Raw genomic sequence first — 22,862 nt, 5'->3', positions numbered from 1 at the left:
ATCAGCCAATCGGAATTAAGGTTGAAAAAATCCTATTGGCTGTTGAAATCAGCCAATAGGATTGAGCTTTCATCCTATTGGCTGATCCAAGCAGCCAATAGAATGCGAGCTCAATCCTATTGGCTATTTGTAGTTTATTATAGGTTAGGGTTTTTTTTATTTTGGGTTGTTTTTTTTTTTTCATAGGGCCCTTCGATTAGGTGTAATTAGTTTAAAGCTTATTTTTTATTTTTTGTAACTTAGTGTTTATTTTTTGTGTAACTTAGTGTTTGTTATTTTTTGTAACTTTGTTAGTTTTTTGTAACTTTGTAATTTTTTAGTGTAGAATTAAATTATTTGAGTAGGGTTAGGTGTTTAAATATATAATATAGTTAATTTAATTTGTAATTTTATGTAATTTTAGTATAAAACTTAGGTTAGATTAATTTTTATTTTAATATAGTTTAATGTAATTTTATTATAATAGTTAGGGTAGGTTAATTATTAATTTAATATAGTTTAATGTAATTTTATTATAATAGTTAGGGTAGGTAAATTTGAGGATGATGGTCACTATTTATGCTATGACTACGGCGGGGAATGCCGAAACGCGTCAGCTTTAGTGACCACCATCCATGCTAACTCTTTGTTTGCTGTGCCGCAATGACTAAATTGCTGGGGCTGCTATGCATTACTTTTGCTTTTCTTTTTACTTGCCAATAAAAACTGTGTGCTCTTAAAGATTTCAAGAAGTGCCGGATTCCTGCATTTCCTTGTCTCTAGGTTAATTCTTAATTTAATATAGTTTAATGTAATTTTATTATAATAGTTAGGATAGGTTAATTAGTAGTTTAATATAGTTTAATTTAAATCTAGAGGTAAGTTTTAATTTATTATAAGGTAGGGATGAGTTAATATTTAATATAAAGTTAGCAGGTTGTTAGGTTTAGGGGTTAATAGTTTAATTTAGTTTATGGCAATGTGGGGGGCTGGCGGTTTAGGGGTTAATACGTTTATTTAGTTGCGGTGGGCTCCGGGAGCGGCGAGATAGGGGTTAATAACTTTTATTTTGGTGGCTGTGGTGTCAGGCGGCAGATTAGGGGTTAATAAGTATAATGTAGGTGGCGACGGTGTCGGGGTGGCAGATTAGGGGTGTTTAGACTCGGGGTATATGTTAGGGTGTTAGGTGTAAACTTTACTTTTATTCTCTGATAGGATTCAATGGTATATCGGGCAGCAGGGAACATAAGCTTTCGCTGCTTTCAGACTACCATTGATTCCTATGGCATCCGCCGTCTCCAGGGCGGCGGATTGAAAACCAGGTACGCTGGGCCAGAATAGTGGTGAGCGTACCTGGTAGATTTTTGTTAACTAGCAAAAGTAGTCAGATAGTGCCAAATTTGCATTCGGAACATCTGTAGTGACGTAAGAATCTATCTGTGTCAGACTGAGACCGGCGGATCGTTTGTTACGTCACAAAATTCTACTTTTCCCGGTCTGTAGCCTTTGATAACTAAGGCAAATCAAGCTCTCCACAATTACGCTTCAGCATGGGGGGGGGGGTAAACAGTGTCACTATACAGTACCACTATATACAGTGCGGGGGGCTGTCCATGTCACAGACTACTGTGGTCACTTTATAAAGTACTGGGGCGGGTAGGGTCAGGCCAGACATCTCACTGGCAGATTACCGACTGTGTCACTAACTCACTATATACAGTACTGGTGGGTTAAACAGTGTCACTATATACAGTAATATGGGGTCAGATGGTCTTACATGCTGTGGGCACAGGGTACCTCCTTTTGCAGACATGTAATCTGATTCACATTTTTTTTTCTGTGTTAAATGTTTAAAAAATATATATATTAAATTCACTTCATAGATTATAGCACCTGGGCCCTGTGGTTTCTAGTTACCCCTCTGCCTGATACTGTGAGCCCAGAAGTCTGTAGGGTTGCCAGCTGTCTTCCACAAAAATACTAAACAATCTATTGGTGACTGGGCATGATGGTAGGTGGGGGTCACAAAACCCCCCCCCCCCCCCAATATCTACCTTAGCCCTCACTCTTGATGCCACAATGTATATTTTTCACAGTTGAGCAGTCATTTTACCCCTTGGCTGCCAGTAACATACAACTGAATAATTGTACTGCCATTTGACTGCCATTAACACATAAAAACAGAAGGTATTTGACACTGTTAACTGCCCTTTGCTCTTTGGTCCATATTTATAATGTGTTTAGGGATATATGAGGACTTTAGCATTTAGCTAACACTTATGGGGGTAGATTTATCAAATGTTGGGCGAACATGATCCGCTGTAGTGGATCATGTCCGCCCAACATTGTTCAATGCTGACAGCATACGTTGTCTGCATTTATCATTGCACAAGCATTTCTGGTAAAATGCTTGTGCACAGGGGGGTGTCAATCATCTCGATTGTATTCAATCTGGGTGATTGCTGTCCGCTACCTCAGAAGTGGCGGTTGAGTTAAGGAGGAGCAATCTTACAACCGCTGCTTCTTAACTTAAGTTTTTAGGCAGACCTGAAACTTTTGGGGTAGATTGCAGCATCCGCTGTTTGATAAATCTACCCCATGGACTTGAAAAACACATTTGAGTGTCCATTATTTTTATGGAGATTTTACTGGGCAGCCTGCTAAAATACTGGAATACTGGACACCTGGCAACCCCAGTAGTGTGGTTAAATAACTAATACCAAAACCCTGCAACATGTCTTTTGTGCCTAAGAATGAGGTTCTATTTCCTAAAGCTCTGTGTCCAATGCTGCTCTCTTATTCAGAGTATTCTGAATTGTATTCTGCTCAGTGCTAAACTTTCAGGCTTAGGCTCTGTACATTGTTCTGATGTTTTATGCTGAGCTTTTGTGGTTACGTGTCTAGATCTGAGGTAAGGTGTTAAATTGTTCTTTCTATTCAGAAAACTATATGCACAAAGCATAACTTTAGAACCTAGCTCTAAAGTTCTGTGCCCATGCCTGCTGTAATATTCCCAGCTTATTTTGCTTAACATTCATTTTCTGTGCCCAGCACTGTGGTTCTGCATCTAAAGTCCTCATGCTTGGTGGCTAAAACGGATATTCTATGATACCAAAAAAGTATCATAACTAGGCTCTAATGCCTAAGCATTAGAGCCTAGTTATGATACTTTTTTAGTATTTCTTAGGTTACATGTCGGATGCAGATTATAGGAGTCGAATTATCAAGCTTCTCTGTTTCGGCGCAAGCCCTCGGGCTCGCCGGAAACAGCAGTTATGAAGTACCGGTCTAAAGACTGCTGCTCCATAACTTGTCTGCCTGCTCTGAGCCTGCGGACATCAATCTGCCTGATCCTTTATGATCGGGCTGATTGACACCCCCTGCTAGCGGCCGATTGGGCGCAAATCTGCAGGGGGCGGCATTACACAAGCAGTTCACAAGAACTGCTTGTGTAATGATAAATGCAGACAGCGGTTGATATGCTACATTGTATCATGTCCGCTCGCACTTTCATAAATCAGCCCCTATGTGTGTACCTGTGGTAGGGGCCAACATTATATCCTCTTTTTCTTATGTTCTGTTTCCAGTGCCAGTGGTGATGATTTGTGTTGTATTTGTATTAAGGATCTGTATTCAATTCTATGGATCTGATACCAATGCTAATTTTGTGTGCTAGTTGCTGGTGTTTTCATCCCGGAGTGGTTTATTGTTCTAAGTATACAGAGCTGATACTTTCTCCCCAGGCTGAATACAGAGCTAACATTCTGTGTCTGATTTCAGGGCAAGTTTTACAGCTGCTCAGACATCACCAAGATGACAAGTGAGGAATGCAAGTAAGTTTCATTTGAGTCACTATGTCCTGTGTTATAAATGCCAATTTTTATACACATTTCTTCTCTCCATTCTAATCTCATGGGCTTTTCCATTCCTAACTACAAATTTAATGTCAATGTCGGCGCCCTCAATACTGCATTAAAGCATTGCTGGTGTTTTTTATTATAAATATTAATAAATAATAATATAAATATTACAGGCTTGCCAAATTGTCTCATATGATATATCAATGTGTAAATTCTTTCATGACCTAAATGGCACGGATACATACAGTAAGGGTTAGGGTTAGAGTTTGGGTTAGAGTTTACCCTAGAAGCAAAGCGTATAATTTGTCTCTGGTGCCAATAGTGTTATGCCAAAATAAATTAATTAATATTTGGCACATTTCGGGGCCGATTTATCAAGGTCTGTCTGACATGATACGCTGCAGCGTATCATATCCGACAGACGTCGCTGATTGCCGACAGCATATGCTGTCGGCATTTAAGATTGCACAAGCAGTTCTGGTGAACTACTTGTGCATTGCCACCCCCTGCAGATTCACAGCCAATCAGCTGCTAGCAGGGGGTGTCAATCAACCGATCATATAGGATTGTGCAGATTGATGTCTGCAGCCTCAGAGGCAGCGGTCCAGTTAAGGAGCAGTGGTCTTAAGACTGCTGCTTCATAACTGCTATTTCCGGTGAGCCTGAAGGCTTGCGTAGAAACAGGGGCATCAGGGGCCATTTGGCCCTTGATAAATCGTCCCCTCCACTTCATCAATATCAATGTTGGTGATAATTCACTACAGAATGTAGAGGTGCTACACAAATAAATTATAATAACTCCAAAGGTGAATATGCTGTTGGCATTTATCAATGCACAAGCATTCCTTGTGAAATACTTGTGCAATTCCGCCCCCTGCAGATTCGTGGCTAATCGACTGCTAGCAGGGGGTGTCAGTCAACCCGATCGTATGCGATCAGGTGGATTGCTGTCAGCTGCCTCAGAGGTGGTGGACGAGTTAAGGAGCGCGGAAACAGCTGCATATAGCAGCATTTGGGGCATATTAAATCAGCCCCTAAAACTTAACACTTATTTTGTCAAAATTTAAACAACTAATGAAACATTAAAAAATACATCTACATGTTATTCTTAGACTAATCTTTTCTTTTAATGCATCCTGGTATCTAGCATACATTTAGTGTTTATTTTACTCTAGAAGTTTTCTAACATCAAGCTAGATAAGCTTCCTGTAGAGACCCTGGCCTCCTTCTAGGGCTTTGTCAGAAAGTAATCAACACTACAAATGAATTTAAAAAGAAAAAGAAAGAAAAGTTAAAATCCATTTAAAATGATGACTAATACATATTACAATATCTATTAAGTGCTTTTTTACTAAAACAATGAAACAGATTGTTTAACATCCCTTTAAATGACACGTGGCTTACAAGTTAATAAATGTGCCCATTTGTCCCAATGCTTTTGTCTGTTGCTCACACCCTTCTTATCCTTTTTTCCCCTATAGTGGATATTATATTGATGCAAAGGATGGAAACCCTAACCAGTTGCAGTTAAAGGAAAGAATCTGGTCTCATAGTAACTTCCATTTTGATAATGTCCTTTCTGGGATGATGTCTCTGTTCACCATCTCAACATTTGAAGGCTGGCCACAGTAAGTAATAACTAAAGGATTTAGCATTTATTATTTATATTGTTGTAAATACTTTAGGGCCAGATTAACAGTGGAGCGCAAAATGTTTAGCTCTGTTGAGCGCGAACAGCATTCATCAATAGTGCTCAAATGTTTGCACCTGCATTACAAATGAAAAGTAAAAAGTCATTGCTCAAGCAAAAAGACTCAAGCACGCTAACATCTTTCCCTATAGACTTCTATGGGACGTGATAAAAATCCTCCTCTGGCTTTTGCATAAACGCTAACCCAAAGATGTGATAGGCCAACTGCTCTAAAGTCAAAGTTGTGTTAAGAATACTTGAAATACCTATGGCCTAGATTTGGAGTTTTGTCGGTAACGACCCGAAAAACTAACGCCGGCTTTTTTCTGGCCGCACCATAAAAATAACTCTGGTATCGAGAGTCCACATAAAGGCTGCGTTAGGCTCCAAAAAAGGAGCGTAGAGCATTTTTAACGCAGCATCAACTCTCGATACCAGAGTTGCTTATGGACGCGGCCAGCCTCAAAAACGTGCTCGTGCACGATTCCCCCATAGGAAACAATGGGGCTGTTTGAGCTGAAAAAAAAACAAACACCTGCAAAAAAGCCGCGTTCAGCTCCTAACGCAGCCCCATTGTTTGCTATGCGGTAACCCTTCCTACGTCTGCACTTAACACTCTAACATGTACCCCGAGTCTAAACACCCCTAACCTTACACTTATTAACCCCTAATCTGCCGCCCCCGCTATCGCTGACCCCTGCATATTATTATTAACCCCTAATCTGCCGCTCCGTAAACCGCAGCTACTTACATTATCCCTATGTACCCCTAATCTGCTGCCCTAACATCGCCAACCCCTATATTATATTTATTAACCCCTAATCTGCCCCCCACAACGTTGCCTCCACCTGCCTACACTTATTAACCCCTAATCTGCCGACCGGACCTGAGCGCTACTATAATAAAGTTATTAACCCCTAATCCGCCTCACTAACCCTATCATAAATAGTATTAAACCCTAATCTGCCCTCCCTAACATCGCCGACACCTAACTTCAATTATTAACCCCTAATCTGCCGACCGAATCTCGCCGCTATTCTAATAAATGTATTAACCCCTAAAGCTAAGTCTAACCCTAACACTAAAACCCCCCTAAATTAAATATAATTTTAATCTAAAGAAATTAATTAATTCTTATTAAATAAATTATTCCTATTTAAAGCTAAATACTTACCTGTAAAATAAATCCTAATATAGCTACAATATAAATTATAATTATATTATAGCTATTTTAGGATTTATATTTATTTTACAGGTAACTTTGTATTTATTTTAACCAGGTACAATAGCTATTAAATAGTTAAGAACTATTTAATAGCTAAAATAGTTAAAATAATTACAAATTTACCTGTAAAAGAAATCCTAACCTAAGTTACAAATAAACCTAACACTAGACTATCAATAAATGAATTAAATAAACTACCTACAATTACCTACAATTAACCTAACACTACACTATCAATAAATTAATTAAACACAATTCCTACAAATAAATACAATTAAATAAACTAGCTAAAGTACAAAAAATAAAAAAGAACTAAGTTACAAAAAATAAAAAAATATTTACAAACATAAGAAAAATATTACAACAATTTTAAACTAATTACGCCTACTCTAAGCCCCCTAATAAAAAAACAAAGCCCCCCAAAATAAAAAAATGCCCTACCCTATTCTAAATTACTAAAGTTCAAAGCTCTTTTACCTTACCAGCCCTGAACAGGGCCCTTTGCGGGGCATGCCCCAAGAAATACAGCTCTTTTGCCTGTAAAAAAAAACATACAATACCCAAGCCACCCAACATTACAACCCACCACCCACATACCCCTAATCTAACCCAAACCCCCCTTAAATAAACCTAACACTAAGCCCCTGAAGATCATCCTACCTTGTCTTCACCATACCAGGTTCACCGATCGGTCCAGAAGAGCTCCTCCGATGTCCTGATCCAAGCCCAAGCGGGGGGCTGAAGAGGTCCATGATCCGGCTGAAGTCTTCATCCAAGTGGGCCAGAAGAGGTCTTCCATCCGATTGAAGTCTTCATCCAAGCGGCATCCATCCGGAGCGAAGCGGCAGCATCCTGAAGACCTCCACCGCGGAACATCCATCCTGGCCGACGACTGAACGACGAATGACGGTTCCTTTAAATGACGTCATCCAAGATGGCGTCCCTCGAATTCCTATTGGCTGATAGGATTCTATCAGCCAATCGGAATTAAGGTAGGAATATTCTGATTGGCTGATGGAATCAGCCAATCAGAATCAAGTTCAATCCGATTGGCTGATCCAATCAGCCAATCAGATTGAGCTTGCATTCTATTAGCTGATCGGAACAGCCAATAGAATGCGAGCTCAATCTGATTGGCTGATCGGATCAGCCAATCTGATTGAACTTGATTCTGATTGGCTGATTCCATCAGCCAATCAGAATATTCCTACCTTAATTCCGATTGGCTGATAGAATCCTATCAGCCAATCGGAATTCGAGGGACGCCATCTTGGATGACGTCATTTAAAGGAACCGTCATTCGTTCAGTCGTCGGCCAGGATGGATGTTCCGCGGTGGAGGTCTTCAGGATGCTGCCGCTTCGCTCCGGATGGATGCCACTTGGATGAAGACTTCAATCGGATGGAAGACCTCTTCTGGCCCGCTTGGATGAAGACTTCAGCCGGATCATGGACCTCTTCAGCCCCCCGCTTGGGCTTGGATCAGGACATCGGAGGAGCTCTTCTGGACCGATCGGTGAACCTGGTATGGTGAAGACAAGGTAGGATGATCTTCAGGGGCTTAGTGTTAGGTTTATTTAAGGGGGGTTTGGGTTAGATTAGGGGTATGTGGGTGGTGGGTTGTAATGTTGGGTGGCTTGGGTATTGTATGTTTTTTTTTACAGGCAAAAGAGCTGTATTTCTTGGGGCATGCCCCGCAAAGGGCCCTGTTCAGGGCTGGTAAGGTAAAAGAGCTTTGAACTTTAGTAATTTAGAATAGGGTAGGGCATTTTTTTATTTTGGGGGGCTTTGTTATTTTATTAGGGGGCTTAGAGTAGGTGTAATTAGTTTAAAATTGTTGTAATATTTTTCTTATGTTTGTAAATATTTTTTTATTTTTTGTAACTTAGTTCTTTTTTATTTTTTGTACTTTAGCTAGTTTATTTAATTGTATTTATTTGTAGCAATTGTATTTAATTAATTTATTGATAGTGTAGTGTTAGGTTAATTGTAGGTAATTGTAGGTAGTTTATTTAATTCATTTATTGATAGTCTAGTGTTAGGTTTATTTGTAACTTAGGTTAGGATTTCTTTTACAGGTAAATTTGTAATTATTTTAACTATTTTAGCTATTAAATAGTTCTTAACTATTTAATAGCTATTGTACCTGGTTAAAATAAATACAAAGTTACCTGTAAAATAAATATAAATCCTAAAATAGCTATAATATAATTATAATTTATATTGTAGCTATATTAGGATTTATTTTACAGGTAAGTATTTAGCTTTAAATAGGAATAATTTATTTAATAAGAGTTAATTAATTTCGTTAGATTTAAATTATATTTAATTTAGGGGGGTGTTAGTATTAGGGTTAGATTTAGCTTTAGGGGTTAATACATTTATTAGAATAGCGGCGAGATTTGGTCGTCAGATTAGGGGTTAATAATTGAAGTTAGGTGTCGGCGATGTTAGGGAGGGCAGATTAGGGGTTAATACTATTTATGATAGGGTTAGTGAGGCGGATTAGGGGTTAATAACTTTATTATAGTAGCGCTCAGGTCCGGTCGGCAGATTAGGGGTTAATAAGTGTAGGCAGGTGGAGGCGACGTTGAGGGGGGCAGATTTGGGGTTAATAAATATAATACAGGGGTCGGCGGTGTTAGGGGCAGCAGATTAGGGGTACATAAGTATAACGTAGGTGGCGGTCGGCAGATTAGAGTGTCGGCGATGTGGGGGGACCTCGGTTTAGGGGTACATAGGTAGTTTATGGGTGTTAGTTTACTTTAGAGTACAGTAGTTAAGAGCTTTATAAACCGGCGTTAGCCCAGAAAGCTCTTAACTACTGACTTTTTTCCTGCGGCAGGAGTTTTGTCGTTAGATGTCTAACGCTCACTTCAGACACGACTCTAAATACCGGAGTTATAAAAATCCCATTGAAAAGATAGGATACGCAATTTACGTAAGGGGATCTGCCGTATGGAAAAGTCGCGTCTGGAAAGTGAGCGTTAGACCCTATTTTGAGTGACTCCAAATACCGGCGGTAGCCTAAAACCAGCGTTAGGAGCCTCTAACGCTGGTTTTCACGGCTACCGCCAAACTCTAAATCTAGGCCTATGTTTTTCACATAGAAAAAAATGTTAATTTTATTTTTAAGTGAATATTTTTAAATACTGTAACGTATACATTTTTGAAAAATACATATCTGTAGTTTTATATATATATATATATATATATATATATATATATATATATATTTATATATATGTATGTGTGTGTGCGTGTGTATATACTGTGTATATACATATATATATATATATATATATATATATATACATATATATATGTATATATATATATATATATATATATATATATATATATATATATATATATATATATATATATATATGTGTATATATATATATATATATATACATATATATGTGTGTGTGTGTGTGTGTGTATTTGGCCGACGGATAATAGTCCCATACACAAGTGGCTGTCACATAACAGTCCGGCCACGACATAAGTAGATACATAGATTTGATAGATAGATTAGATAGATAAATAGATGCAATAGATAGATAGATAAATTTGATAGATATATAAATAGATAGATTCGATAGATAGATAGATAGATAGATAGATAGATAGATAGATAGATAGATAGATAGATAATTTCACAGACAGAGAAACTGTTTCACCACAGACTTGTATTATCACTGTGTTCGCTAATTTTAGCGCAGTCCAGAGATATTGATATAACACCCTGCACTATGAATAGCTCTCCCCTTGTAATCGGGGCTTTAATATACATCTTCAAAAGTGCAAATTACTAATTGATTTAGCTCAAGTTCCCTAATGAAAAGGGAATAGGGATGTTGGCCACATTAAACAATCTCAGGTAAATATGTTTCACCACAGACTTGTAAAATCACTGTGGCCTAGATTTAGAGTTTGGCGGTAGCCGTCAAAACCAGCGTTAGAGGCTCCTAACGCTGATTTTTACCGCCCTCTGGTATTTGGAGTCAGTCAGGAAAGGGTCTAACGCTCACTTTGCAGCCGCGACTTTTCCATACCGCAGATCCCCCTACGCCATTTGCGTATCCTGTCTTTTCAATGGGATCTTTCTAACGCCGGTATTTAGAGTCTTGGCTGAAGTGAGCATTAGAAATCTAACGACAAAACTCCAGCCGCAGAAAAAAGTCAGTAGTTAAGAGCTTTCTGGGCTAACGCCGGTTTATAAAGCTCTTAACTACTGTGCTCTAAAGTACACTAACACCCATAAACTACCTATGTACCCCTAAACCGAGGCCCCCCCACATCGCCGCCACTCTATTAAAATTTTTTAACCCCTAATCTGCCGCTCCGTACACCGCCGCCACCATTATCCCTATGTACCCCTAATCTGCTGCCCCTAATACCGCCGACACCTACATAATATTTATTGACCCCTAATCTGCCGCCCCCAACGTCGCCGCCGCCACCTACCTACACTTATTAACCCCTAATCTGCCGACCGCACCGCTACTATAATAAATGTATTAACCCCTAATCCGCACAACTCCCGCCTCAATAAACCTATAATAAATAGTATTATCCCCTAATCTGCCCTCCCTAACATCGCCGACACCTAACTTCAAGCATTAACCCCTAATCTGCCGACCGGAGCTCACCGCTACTCTAATAAATTTTTTAACCCCTAAAGCTAATTCTAACCCTAACCCTAACACCCCCCTAAGTTAAATATAATTTTTATCTAACAAAATAAATTAACTCTTATTAAATAAATTATTCCTATTTAAAGCTAAATACTTACCTGTAAAATAAACCCTAATATAGCTACAATATAACGAATAATTATATTGTAGCTATTTTAGTATTAATATTTATTTTACAGGCAACTTTGTATTTATTTTAACCAGGTACAATAGCTTTGTATTTATTTTAACCAGGTAAAATAAACTATTTAATAGTTACCTAGTTAAAATAATTACAAAATTTCCTGTAAAATAAATCCTAACCTAAGTTACAATTAAACCTAACACTACACTATCAATAAATTAATTAAATAAAATACCTACAATTATCTACAATTAAACCTAAGACTACACTATCAATAAATTAATTAAATAAAATACCTACAAGTAAACCTAACACTACACTATCAATAAATTAATTAAATACAATACCTACAAATAACTACAATTAAATAAACTAACTAAAGTACAAAAAATAAAAAAGAACTAAGTTACAAAAAAATAAAAAAATATAATCCATAATCCGGCTGAAGTCTTCTATCAAGCGTCGGCTGAAGAGGTCCAGAAGAGGCTCCAAAGTCTTCATCCTATCCGGGAAGAAGAGGAGATCCGGACCGACAACCATCTTGATCCAAGCGGCATCTTCTATCTTCATCTGATGACGAACGGCTCCATCTTGAAGACCTCCAGTGCGGATCTATCCTCTTCTTCCGACGACCAACTGAAGAATGAAGGTTCCTTTAAGGGACGTCATCCAAGATGGCGTCCCTCGAATTCCGATTGGCTGATAGGATTCTATCAGCCAATCGGAATTAAGGTAGGAAAATTCTGATTAGCTGATGGAATCAGCCAATCAGATTCAAGTTCAATCCGATTGGCTGATGGGATCAGCCAATCAGATTGAGCTTGCATTCTAATGGCTGTTCCGATCAGCTTGATAGAAGACTTCAGCCGGATGATGGATCGCCAGCCCCTGCTTGGGCTTGGATGAAGACTTCGGAGCCAGGACGGATCGGTGTGATACCCGGTGTGGTGAAGACAAGGTAGGATGATCTTCAGGGGGGTAGTGTTAGGTTTATTTAAGCGGGGTTTGGGTTAGATTAGGGGTATGTGGGTGGTGGGTTTTAATGTTGGGGGGGGTTGTATTTTTCTTTTACAGGCAAAAGAGCTGAATTCTTTGGGGCATGCCCCACAAAGGGCCCTTTTAAGGGCTGGTAAGGTAAAAGAGCTTTGAACTTTTTAATTTAGAATAGGGTAGGGCATTTTTTTATTTTGGGGGGCTTTGTTATTTTATTAGGGGGCTTAGAGTAGGTGTAATTAGTTTAAAATTGTTGTAATATTTTTCTAATGTTTGTAAATATTTTTTTTATTTTTTGTAACTTAGTTCTTTTTTATTTTTAGTACTTTAGTTAGTTTATTTAATTGTATTTAATTGTAGGTATTTTATTTAATTAATTCATTGATAGTGTAGTGTTAGGTTTAATTGTAACTTAGGTTAGGATTTATTTTACAGGTAATTTTGTAATTATTTTAACTAGGTAACTATTAAATAGTTATTAACTATTTAATAGCTATTGTACCTGGTTAAAATAAATACAAAATACCTGTAAAATAAATATTAATCCTAAAATATCTACAATATAATTATAATTTATATTGTAGCTATATTAGGGTTTATTTTACAGGTAAGTATTTAGCTTTAAATAGGATTAATTTATTTAATAAGAAATAATTTATTTTGTTAGATTTAAATTATATTTAATTTAGGGGGGGGTTAGTGTTGGGGTTAGAATTAGCTTTAGGGGTTAATACATTTATTAGAGTAGCGGTGAGATCCGGTCGGCAGATTAGGGGTTAATTATTGTAGGTAGGTGGAGGCGACATTGGGGGCGGCAGATTAGGGGTTAATAAATATAATATAGGGGTCGGCGGTGTTAGGGGCAGCAGATTAGGGGTTCATAGGGATAACATAGGTTGCGGCGGTGTACGGAGCAGCAGATTAGGGGCTAATAATATTATGCAGGGGTCAGCAATAGCGGGAGTGGCAGATTAGGGGTTAATAAGTGTAAGGTTAGGGTGTTAGGTGCAGACTTAGGAAGTGTTTCCGCATAGGAAACAATGGGGCTGCGTTAGGAGCTGAACGCTGCTTTTTTGCAGGTGTTAGGTTTTTTTTCAGCTCAAACTGCCCCATTGTTTTCTATGGGGGAGTCGTGCACGAGCACGTTTTTGAAGCTGGCCGCGTCCGTAAGCACCGCTGGTATCGAGAGTTGCAGTGGCATAAATATGCTCTACCCTCCCTTTTTGGAGCTTAACGCAGCCCTTCTGTGAACTCTAAATACCAGCGGTATTTAAAAGGTGCGGGGGGAAAAAAGCTTGCTTAGCTAACGCACCCCTTTGGCCGCAGAACTCTAAATCTAGCCGTGTGTTTGCTAATTTTAGAGCAGTCCAGCGATATTGATATAACACCCTGCACTATGAATAGCTCTCCCCTTGTAATCGGGGCTTTAATATACATCTTCAAAAGTGTAAGATACTTATTGATTTAGCTCAAGTTCCCTAATGAAAAGTGGTAAAAGTTAAGTTAATATAAACTCACTAACTTGTCAGATAGTATGAGACAAAAATAGAAGATATATGCATACACAGAAGCTTCTACACTATTCGCTTACTCAATTAAAGATTAGCAGCAAGTTAAATATCCGCATGATCATGGAAAATGTAGAAATACATACGCCGAGATTACGAGTTTTGCGGTAACAGGAGTGCGGTGCTAACGAGCCTTTTTTTTCACCGCTCCCTTAAGACAACGCTGGTATTACAAGTTTTTGTAAACCTGGCGTTAGCCGCAAAAAGGTAAGCGTAGAGCAAAATTTAGCTCCACATCTCGCCTCAATACCAGCGTTCCTTAAGTCAGCGGTAAGATGGCTAAACGTGCTTGTGCACAATTTCCCCATAGGAAACAATGGGGCAGATTCAGCTTGAAAAAAAACTAACACCTGCAAAAAAGCAGCATTCAGCTTCTAACGCAGCCCCATTGTTTCCTATGGGGAAATAAAATGTATGTCTACACTTAACACCCTAACATGAGCCCCGAGTCTAAACACCCCTAATCTTACACTTATTAACCCCTAATCTGCCACCCCCGACATCGCTGCCACCTGCATTATATTATTAACCCCTAATCTGCCACTCCGGACACCGCCGCCACCTACATTATACTTAGGAACCCCTAATCTGCCACCCCCAACATCGCCGAACCCTACATTATAGTTATTAACCCCTAATCTGCCCCCCCACCATTGCCGCAACCTAACTACACTTATTAACCCCTAATCTGCCGCCCCCATCGTTGCCGCTACAATATTAAATTTATTAACCCCTAAACCAAAGTCTAAACCTAAGTCTGACCCCCCCAACTTAAATATAATTTAAATAAATCTACATAACTAACTATAATTAAATAAATTGATCCTATTTAAAAATAAATATTTACCTATAAAATAAACCCATACGGCTAGATTTAGAGTTCTGCGGCTAAAGGGGTGCGTTAGCTACGCATGCTTTTTTTCTCCCGCACCTTTTAAATACCGCTGGTATTTAGAGTTCACAGAATGGCTGCGTTAGGCTCCAAAAAGGGAGCGTACAGGCATATTTACCGCCACTGCAACTCTAGATACCAGCGTTGCTTACGGACGCGGCCAGCTTAAAAAACGTGCTCGTGCACGATTCCCCCATAGGAAACAATGGGGCTGTTTGAGCTGAAAAAAAAACTAACACCTGCAAAAAAGCAGCGTTCAGCTCCTAACGCAGCTACATTGTTTCCTATGGGAAAACACTTCCTAAATCTGCACCTAACACCCTAACATGAACCCCGAGTCTAAACACCCCTAACCTTACACTTATTAACCCCTAATCTGCCGCCCCCGCTATCGCTGACCCCTGCATATTATTATTAACCCCTAATCTGCTGCTCCGTACACCACTGCAACCTACATTATAGCTATGTACCCCTAATCTGCTGCCCCTAACACCGCCGACCCCTATATTATATTTATTAACCCCTAATCTGCCCCCAAAAACGTTGCCGCCAGCTACCTACAATAATTAACCCCTAATCTGTTGACCGCACCTCACTGCTACTATAATAAAGTTATTAACCCCTAATCCGCCTCAATAACCCTATAATAAATAGTATTAACCCCTAATCTGCCCTCCCTAACATCGCCGACACCTACCTTCAATTATTAACCCCTAATCTGCTGACCGAATCTCGCCGCTACTGTAATAAATGGATTAACCCCTAAAGCTAAGTCTAACCCTAACACTAACACCCCCCTAAGTTAAATATAATTTAAATCTAACGAAATAAATTAACTCTTATTAAATAAATTAGTCCTATTTAAAGCTAAATATTTACCTGTAAAATAAACCCTAATATAGCTACAATATAAATTATAATTATATTATAGCTATTTTAGGATTAATATTTATTTTACAGGCAACTTTGTATTTATTTTAACCAGGTACAATAGCTATTAAATAGTTAATAACTATTTAATAGATGCAATAGTTAAAATAATTACAAAATTACCTGTAAAATAAATCCTAACCTAAGTTACAATTAAACCAAACACTACACTATCAATGAATTAATTAAATACAATACCTACAATTATCTAAAATTAAACCTAACACTACACTATCAATAAATTAATTAAATACAATATCTACAAATAAATACAATGAAATAAACAAACTAAAGTACAAAAAATAAAAAAGAACTAAGTTACAAAAAATAAAAAAATATTTATGAACATTAGAAAAATATTACAACAATTTTAAACTAATTACACCTACTCTAAGCCCCCTAATAAAATAACAAAGCCCCGCAAAATAAAAAAATGCCCTACCCTATTCTAAATTAAAAAAGTTCAAAGCTCTTTTACCTTACCAGCCCTTAAAAGGGCCCTTTGCAGGGCATGCCCCAAAGAATTCAGCTCTTTTGCATGGAAAAAAAACACATACAATACCCCCCCAACATTACAACCCACCACCCACATACCCCTAATCTAACCCAAACCCCCCTTAAATAAACCTAACACTAAGCCCCTGAAGATCTCCCTACCTTGTCTTCACCTCACCGGGTCCCGATCTGTCCAGAAGAGCCTCCGATGTCTTGATCCAAGCCCAAGCGGGGGGCTGAAGAGTGACGTCCATCCTCGGGCTGAAGTCTGGATCCAAGCGGCGGCTGAAGAAATCCATCATCGGGCTGAAGTCGGAAGACCATCATCGGGATGAAGTCTTCTATCAAGCAGCATCTTCAATCTTCTTTCTTCCGGAGCGGAGCGGAGCCATCGTCTTCCCAGCCGACGCGGATCCATCCTCTTCTAACGACGCCTACTCGCCGAATGACGGTTCCTTTAAATGACGTCATCCAAGATGGCGTCCCTCGAATTCCGATTGGCTGATAGGATTCTATCAGCCAATCGGAATTAAGGTAGTAATATTCTGATTGGCTGATGTAATCAGCCAATCAGATTCAAGTTCAATCCGATTGGCTGATCCAATCAGCCAATCAGATTGAGCTCGCATTCTATTGGCTGTTCCAATAACGTAGGTGGCAGCGGTGTGCGGTCGGCAGATTAGCGGTTAAATTTTTTTAATAGAGTGGCGGCGATGTGGGGGGACCTCGGTTTAGGGGTACATAGGTAGTTTATGGGTGTTAGTGTACTTTAGAGCACAGTAGTTAAGAGCTTTATAAACCGGCGTTAGCCCAGAAAGCTCTTAACTACTGACTTTTTTCTGCGGCTGGAGTTTTGTCGTTAGATTTCTAACGCTCACTTCAGCCACGACTCTAAATACCGGCGTTAGAAAGATCCCATTGAAAAGATAGGATACGCAATTGATGTAAGGGGATCTGCGTTATGGAAAAGTCGCGGCTGCAAAGTGAGCGTTAGACCCTTTCCTGACTGACTGCAAATACCAGAGGGCGGTAAAAACCAGCGTTAGGAGCCTCTAACGCTGGTTTTGACGGCTACCGCCCAACTCTAAATCTAGCCGTAAGATAGCTACAATATAACTAATAGTTACATTGTATCTATCTTAGGGTTTATATTTATTTTACAGGCAACTTTGTATTTATTTTAACTAGGTACAATAGTTATTAAATAGTTATTAACTATTTAATAACTACCTAGTTAAAATAAGTTCAAATTTACCTGTAAAATAAATCCTAACCTAAATTACAATTACACCTAACTCTACACTATCATTAAATTAAATACCTAAACTAACTACAATTAACTACAATTAAATAAAATAAAATAAATTACGAAAAACAACAAACACTAAATTACAGAAAATAAAAAAATAATTACAATTTTTTTAAACTAATTACACCTACTCTAATCCCCCTAATAAAATAAAAAAGCCCCCCAAAATAAAAAAATTCCCTACCCTATACTAAATTAAAAATAGCCCTTAAAAGGGCCTTTTGCGGGGCATTGCCCCAAAGTAATCAATTCTATTACCTGTAAAAAAAAAAACAATACCCCCCAACATTAAAACCAACCACCCACACACCCAACCCTACTCTAAAACCCACCCAATACCCCCTTAAAAAAATCTAACACTACCCCTTTGAAGATCGCCCTACCTTGAGACGTCTTCACCAAGCCAGGCACAAGTGGACCTCCAGAGGGGCAGAAGTCTTCATCCGATCTGGGCAGAAGAGGTCCTCCAAGTGGCAGAAGTCTTCATCCAGGCGGCATCTTCTATCTTCATCCATCCGGAGTGGAGCGGGTCCATCTTCAATCCAGCCGACGCGGAGCATCCTCTTCAAACGAAGTCCAAGTGAAGAATGAAGGTTCCTTTAAATGATGTCAGCCAAGATGGCGTCCCTTGAATTCTGATTGGCTGATAGGATTCTATCAGCCAATTGGAATTAAGGTAGGAAAAATCCTTTTGGCTGATCCAATCAGCCAATAGGATTGAGCTTGCATTCTATTGGCTGTTTTTACAGGTAAGAGAGCTGATTACTTTTTGGGGGAATGCCCCGCAAAAGGCCCTTTTAAGGGCTATTTGTAATTTAGTATAGGTAAGGGAATTTTTTTTATTTTGGGGGGCTTTTGTATTTTATTAGGGGGATTAGAGTAGGTGTAATTAGTTTAAAAAATTGTAATTATTTTTTATTATAATTTAGTGTTTGTTGTTTTTCGTAATTTAGTTTATTTAATTTAATTGTAGTTAATTGTAGTTAGTTTAGGTAATTAATTTAATGATAGTGTAGTGTTAGGTGTAATTGTAATTTAGGTTAGGATTTATTTTACAGGTAAATTTATACTAATTTTAACTAGGTAGTTATTAAATAGTTAATAACTATTTAATAACTATTGTACCTAGTTAAAATAAATACAAAGTTGCCTGTAAAATAAAAATAAACCCTAAGCTAGCTACAATGTAACTATTAGTTATATTGTAGCTATCTTATGGTTTATTTTATAGGTAAGTATTTAGTTTTAAATAGGATTAATTTATTTAATTGTAGTTATTTTATTTCATTTTATTTAAATTATATTTAAGTTAGGGGGGGTTAGACTTATGGTTAGACTTAGGTTTAGGGGTTAATAAATTTAATATAGTAGCAGCAACGTTGGGGGCAGCAGATTAGGGGTTAATAAATGTAGGTAGGTGTCAGCGATGTTAGGGACGGCAGATTAGGAGTTAATAAAATTTAACTAGTGTTTGCGAGGCGGAAGTGTGGCGGTTTAGGGGTTAATATATTTATTAAAGTGGCGGCAATGTCCGGTCGGCAGATTAGGGGTTAAAAAATTTATTTAAGTGTTTCCGATGTGGGGGGGTGCCTCGGTTTAGGGGTTAATAGGTAGTTTATGGGTGTTAGTGTACTTTTGAGCACTTTAGTTAAGAGTTTTATGTTACAGCGTTAGCCCATAAAACTCTTAACTACTGACTATTAAATGCGGTAGTAGTCTTGACAGGAGAGGGTCTACCGCTCATTTCTTCCAAGACTCGTAATACCGGCATTAGGCAAATCCCATTAAAAAGATAGGATACGCAATTGACGTAAGGGGATTTGCGGTATGCTCGAGTCGCGGAAGAAAAGTGAGTAATACCAGCGGGCGTTAAAAAGCAGCGTTGGGACCTCTCAACGCTGCTATTTAAGGCTAACGCAAGACTTGTAATCTAGCAGATTGTAAACAAATGTAATCACCAATTTAAATATAAGATTGAGTTTCAGAAAGTAAAGCAATAAAAGCACCTGGGGGTCGATCCGATAAAAATCGTCGCCCGCAAAAGTCGGCGACGCCAATATTTGCGCGGGTTTGGTATCCTATATACGGCGTAACCTAGAAGTTACGCGCGTATATTTCTGCCGTCGCCCGTAGTTTTTTGGGCCATAGGCAGGTATACCAAACCCGCGCAATTTGGTATCCAATATACAGCGTAAGGACTTACATGGCGAAAATGGAGAAATCTTACTCCATTTTCACCTCGCCACAAAAAGCAGCCATAAGAGGCCTTACGCTGACTATTGGAGCCCCGTAACTCCCTAAACTGGCTGCTAAAATAAACCTAACACCTAACGCATGCGCAATGTCTATCTCCCTGTCAACCGCGATCTGCTAAAATAAACCTAACGCATGCGCAATGTCTATCTCCCTATCAACCGCGATCCCCCGCCGCAATCCCTAATAAAGTATTTAACCCCTAAACCGCCGCCATCTACATAAACTAACCCCCTACTGTGAGCCCCTAAAACCGCCACCATCTAACTGATCTATCCCCTAATGTGAACCCCTAAAACCGCCACCATCTAACTGATCTATCCCCTAATGTGAACCCCTTACACCGCCGCCATCTATATTAAAATTATTAACCCCTAATTTAATCTACCTACCCCGCCGCCAGCTATATTATCTATATTAACCCTAAGTATATTATAGTTAATATAGTTATTACATTATATATATTAACTATATTAACCCTAATTATATTAGGGTTAATATAGTTAATATAGTTACTATAGTATTTATATTAACTATATTAACTCTATCTAACCCTAACACCCCTAACTAAATTCTTATTAAATAAATCTAATTCATATTATAAACTAAAATATTCCTATTTAAATCTAAATACTTACCTATAAAATAAACCCTAAGATAGCTACAATATAATTAATAATTACATTATAGCTATGTTAGGGTTTATATTTATTTTACAGGTAAATTGTTAATTATTTTAACTAGGTATAATAGCTATGAAATAGTTATGAACTATTTAATAGCTACCTAGTTAAAATAATTACCCAATTACCTGTAAAATAAATACTAACCTAAGTTACAAATACACCTACACTATCAATAAATTAAATAAACTACAAATATCTATCTAAAAATACAATTAAATAAACTAAACTAAATTACAAAAAAAAAAAAAACACTAAATTACAAAAAATAAAAAAAAGATTACAAGATTTTTAAGCTACTTACACCTATTCTAAGCCCCCTAATAAAATAATAAAGCCCCCCAAAATAAAAAAATTCCCTACCCTATTCTAAATTAAAAAAAGTTCAAAGCTCTTTTACCTTACCAGCCCTTAAAAGGGCCTTTTGTGGGGGCATGCCCCAAAGAAAACTGCTCTTTTGCCTGCAAAAAAAACACAATACCACCCCCCAACATTCCAAAGCATCTCAGCCTGGCGCATGAAGAGTCTATACTATGGACTGACCGCTCTTGAGACAAAAAGTAGGAGAGTTTGGTACAGCTAGTAACCAAAGCTGGGGCAGTGAGTTCAGCTAAAGCCACATTGCGCATGCTGAAGTACACATACCACCGTCATAGACTCATAGCTGATTTCAAAAGTTTCATACATCTACGGTGTCGAGGCTCTTCACTCAGAATCTAGAAATGTTTTTCTTATTATGCAGACTTTTGAAATCTTCCAGGTGGTCACCTCAAAATTCACTTGCGGTTCACTGGTGTTCCAATCAGCCAATAGAATGCGAGCTCAATCCTATTCACTGATTGGATCAGCCAATAGGATTGAACCTCAATCCTATTGGCTGATTGCATCAGCCAATGGGATTTTTCCTACCTTAATTCCGATTGGCTGATAGAATTCTATCAGCCAATCGGAATTCAAGGGATGCCATCTTGGATGACGTCATTTAAAGGAACCGTCATTCAGTCGTCGGATGTTGTTGGAAGAGGATGCTCCGCGTCGGATGTCTTGAGGATGGACCTGCTCAGCGACGGATGGATAAAGATAGAAGATGCCGCCTGGATGAAGATTTCTGCCCGTCTGGAGGACCTCTTCTGCCCAGCTTCGTTGAGGACTTCGGCCCGGTTGGGTGAAGACGTCTCAAGGTAGGGTGATTTTCAAGGGGTTAGTGTTAGGTTTTTTAAAGGGGGTATTGGGTTGGTTTTAGAGTAGGGTTGGGTGTGTGGGTGGTGGGTTTTAATGTTGGGGGGGTTTTGTACTTTATTTTACAGGTAAAAGAGCTGATTACTTTGGGGCAATGCCCCGCAAAAGGCCCTTTTAAGGGCTATTCGTAATTTAGTATAGTGTAGGTTTTTTTTATTATTTTGGGGGGCTTTTTTATTTTATTAGGGGGATTAGATTAGGTGTAATTAGTTTGTAATTGTAATTATTTTATTATTTTCTGTAATTTAGTGTTTGTTTTTTTGTACTTTAGATAATTGTTTTTAATTGTATTTAGTTTAGGGAATTTATTTAATTATAGTGTAGTGTTAGGTGTAATTGTAACTTGGGTTAGGTTTTATTTTACAGGTATATTTGTATTTATTTTAACTAAGAAGTTATTAAATAGTTAATAACTATTTAATAACTATTGTACCTAGTTAAAATATATACAAAGTTGCCTGTAAAATAAAAATAAATCCTAAAATAGCTACAATGTAACTATTAGCTATATTGGAGCTATCTCAGGGTTTATTTTATAGGTAAGTATTTAGTTTTAAATAGGAATAATTTATTTCGATTTATATAAATTATATTTAAGTTAGGGGGTGTTAGGGTTAGTGTTAGACTTAGGTTTAGGGGTTAATACATTTAATATAGTGGCGGCGGTGTAGGGGGGGCAGATTAGGGGTTAATAAATATAATGTAGGTGGCGGTGGGCTCCGGGAGCGGCGGTTTAGGGGGTTAAACACTTTATTTAGTTGTGGTGGGGTCCGGGAGCTGTGCTTTAGGGGTTAATAACTTTATGTAGGTGGCGGCGGTATATAAGGGCGGAAGATTAGGGATTAATATGTATAATGTAGGTGGCGGTGGGCTCCGGGAGCGGCGGTTTAGGGGTTAATACATTTATTAGAGTTGCGGTG

The 22,862-nt window shown here is 38.3% G+C and overlaps 1 protein-coding gene across 2 annotated transcripts in view; it reads left to right on the top strand.

Moving 5' to 3' along the window:
- The window catches only part of CACNA1S (calcium voltage-gated channel subunit alpha1 S), a 572,869-nt gene that overhangs the window by 331,495 nt on the left and 218,512 nt on the right, over positions 1–22,862 (top strand). For both annotated transcript variants that reach the window (XM_053706913.1, XM_053706914.1), the window contains exons 24-25: positions 3,760–3,812; positions 5,321–5,467. In XM_053706913.1, the coding sequence (XP_053562888.1) occupies positions 3,760–3,812; positions 5,321–5,467 (200 nt within the window). The remainder of the gene's footprint in view (positions 1–3,759; positions 3,813–5,320; positions 5,468–22,862) is intronic.

The sequence above is a fragment of the Bombina bombina genome, chromosome 3, assembly GCF_027579735.1.
Source record: "Bombina bombina isolate aBomBom1 chromosome 3, aBomBom1.pri, whole genome shotgun sequence".
In the NCBI taxonomy this organism is placed as follows: domain Eukaryota; kingdom Metazoa; phylum Chordata; class Amphibia; order Anura; family Bombinatoridae; genus Bombina; species Bombina bombina.
The sequence above is the reverse complement of the archived record's forward strand: the minus strand, read 5'-3'. Positions and strand labels throughout refer to the sequence as shown.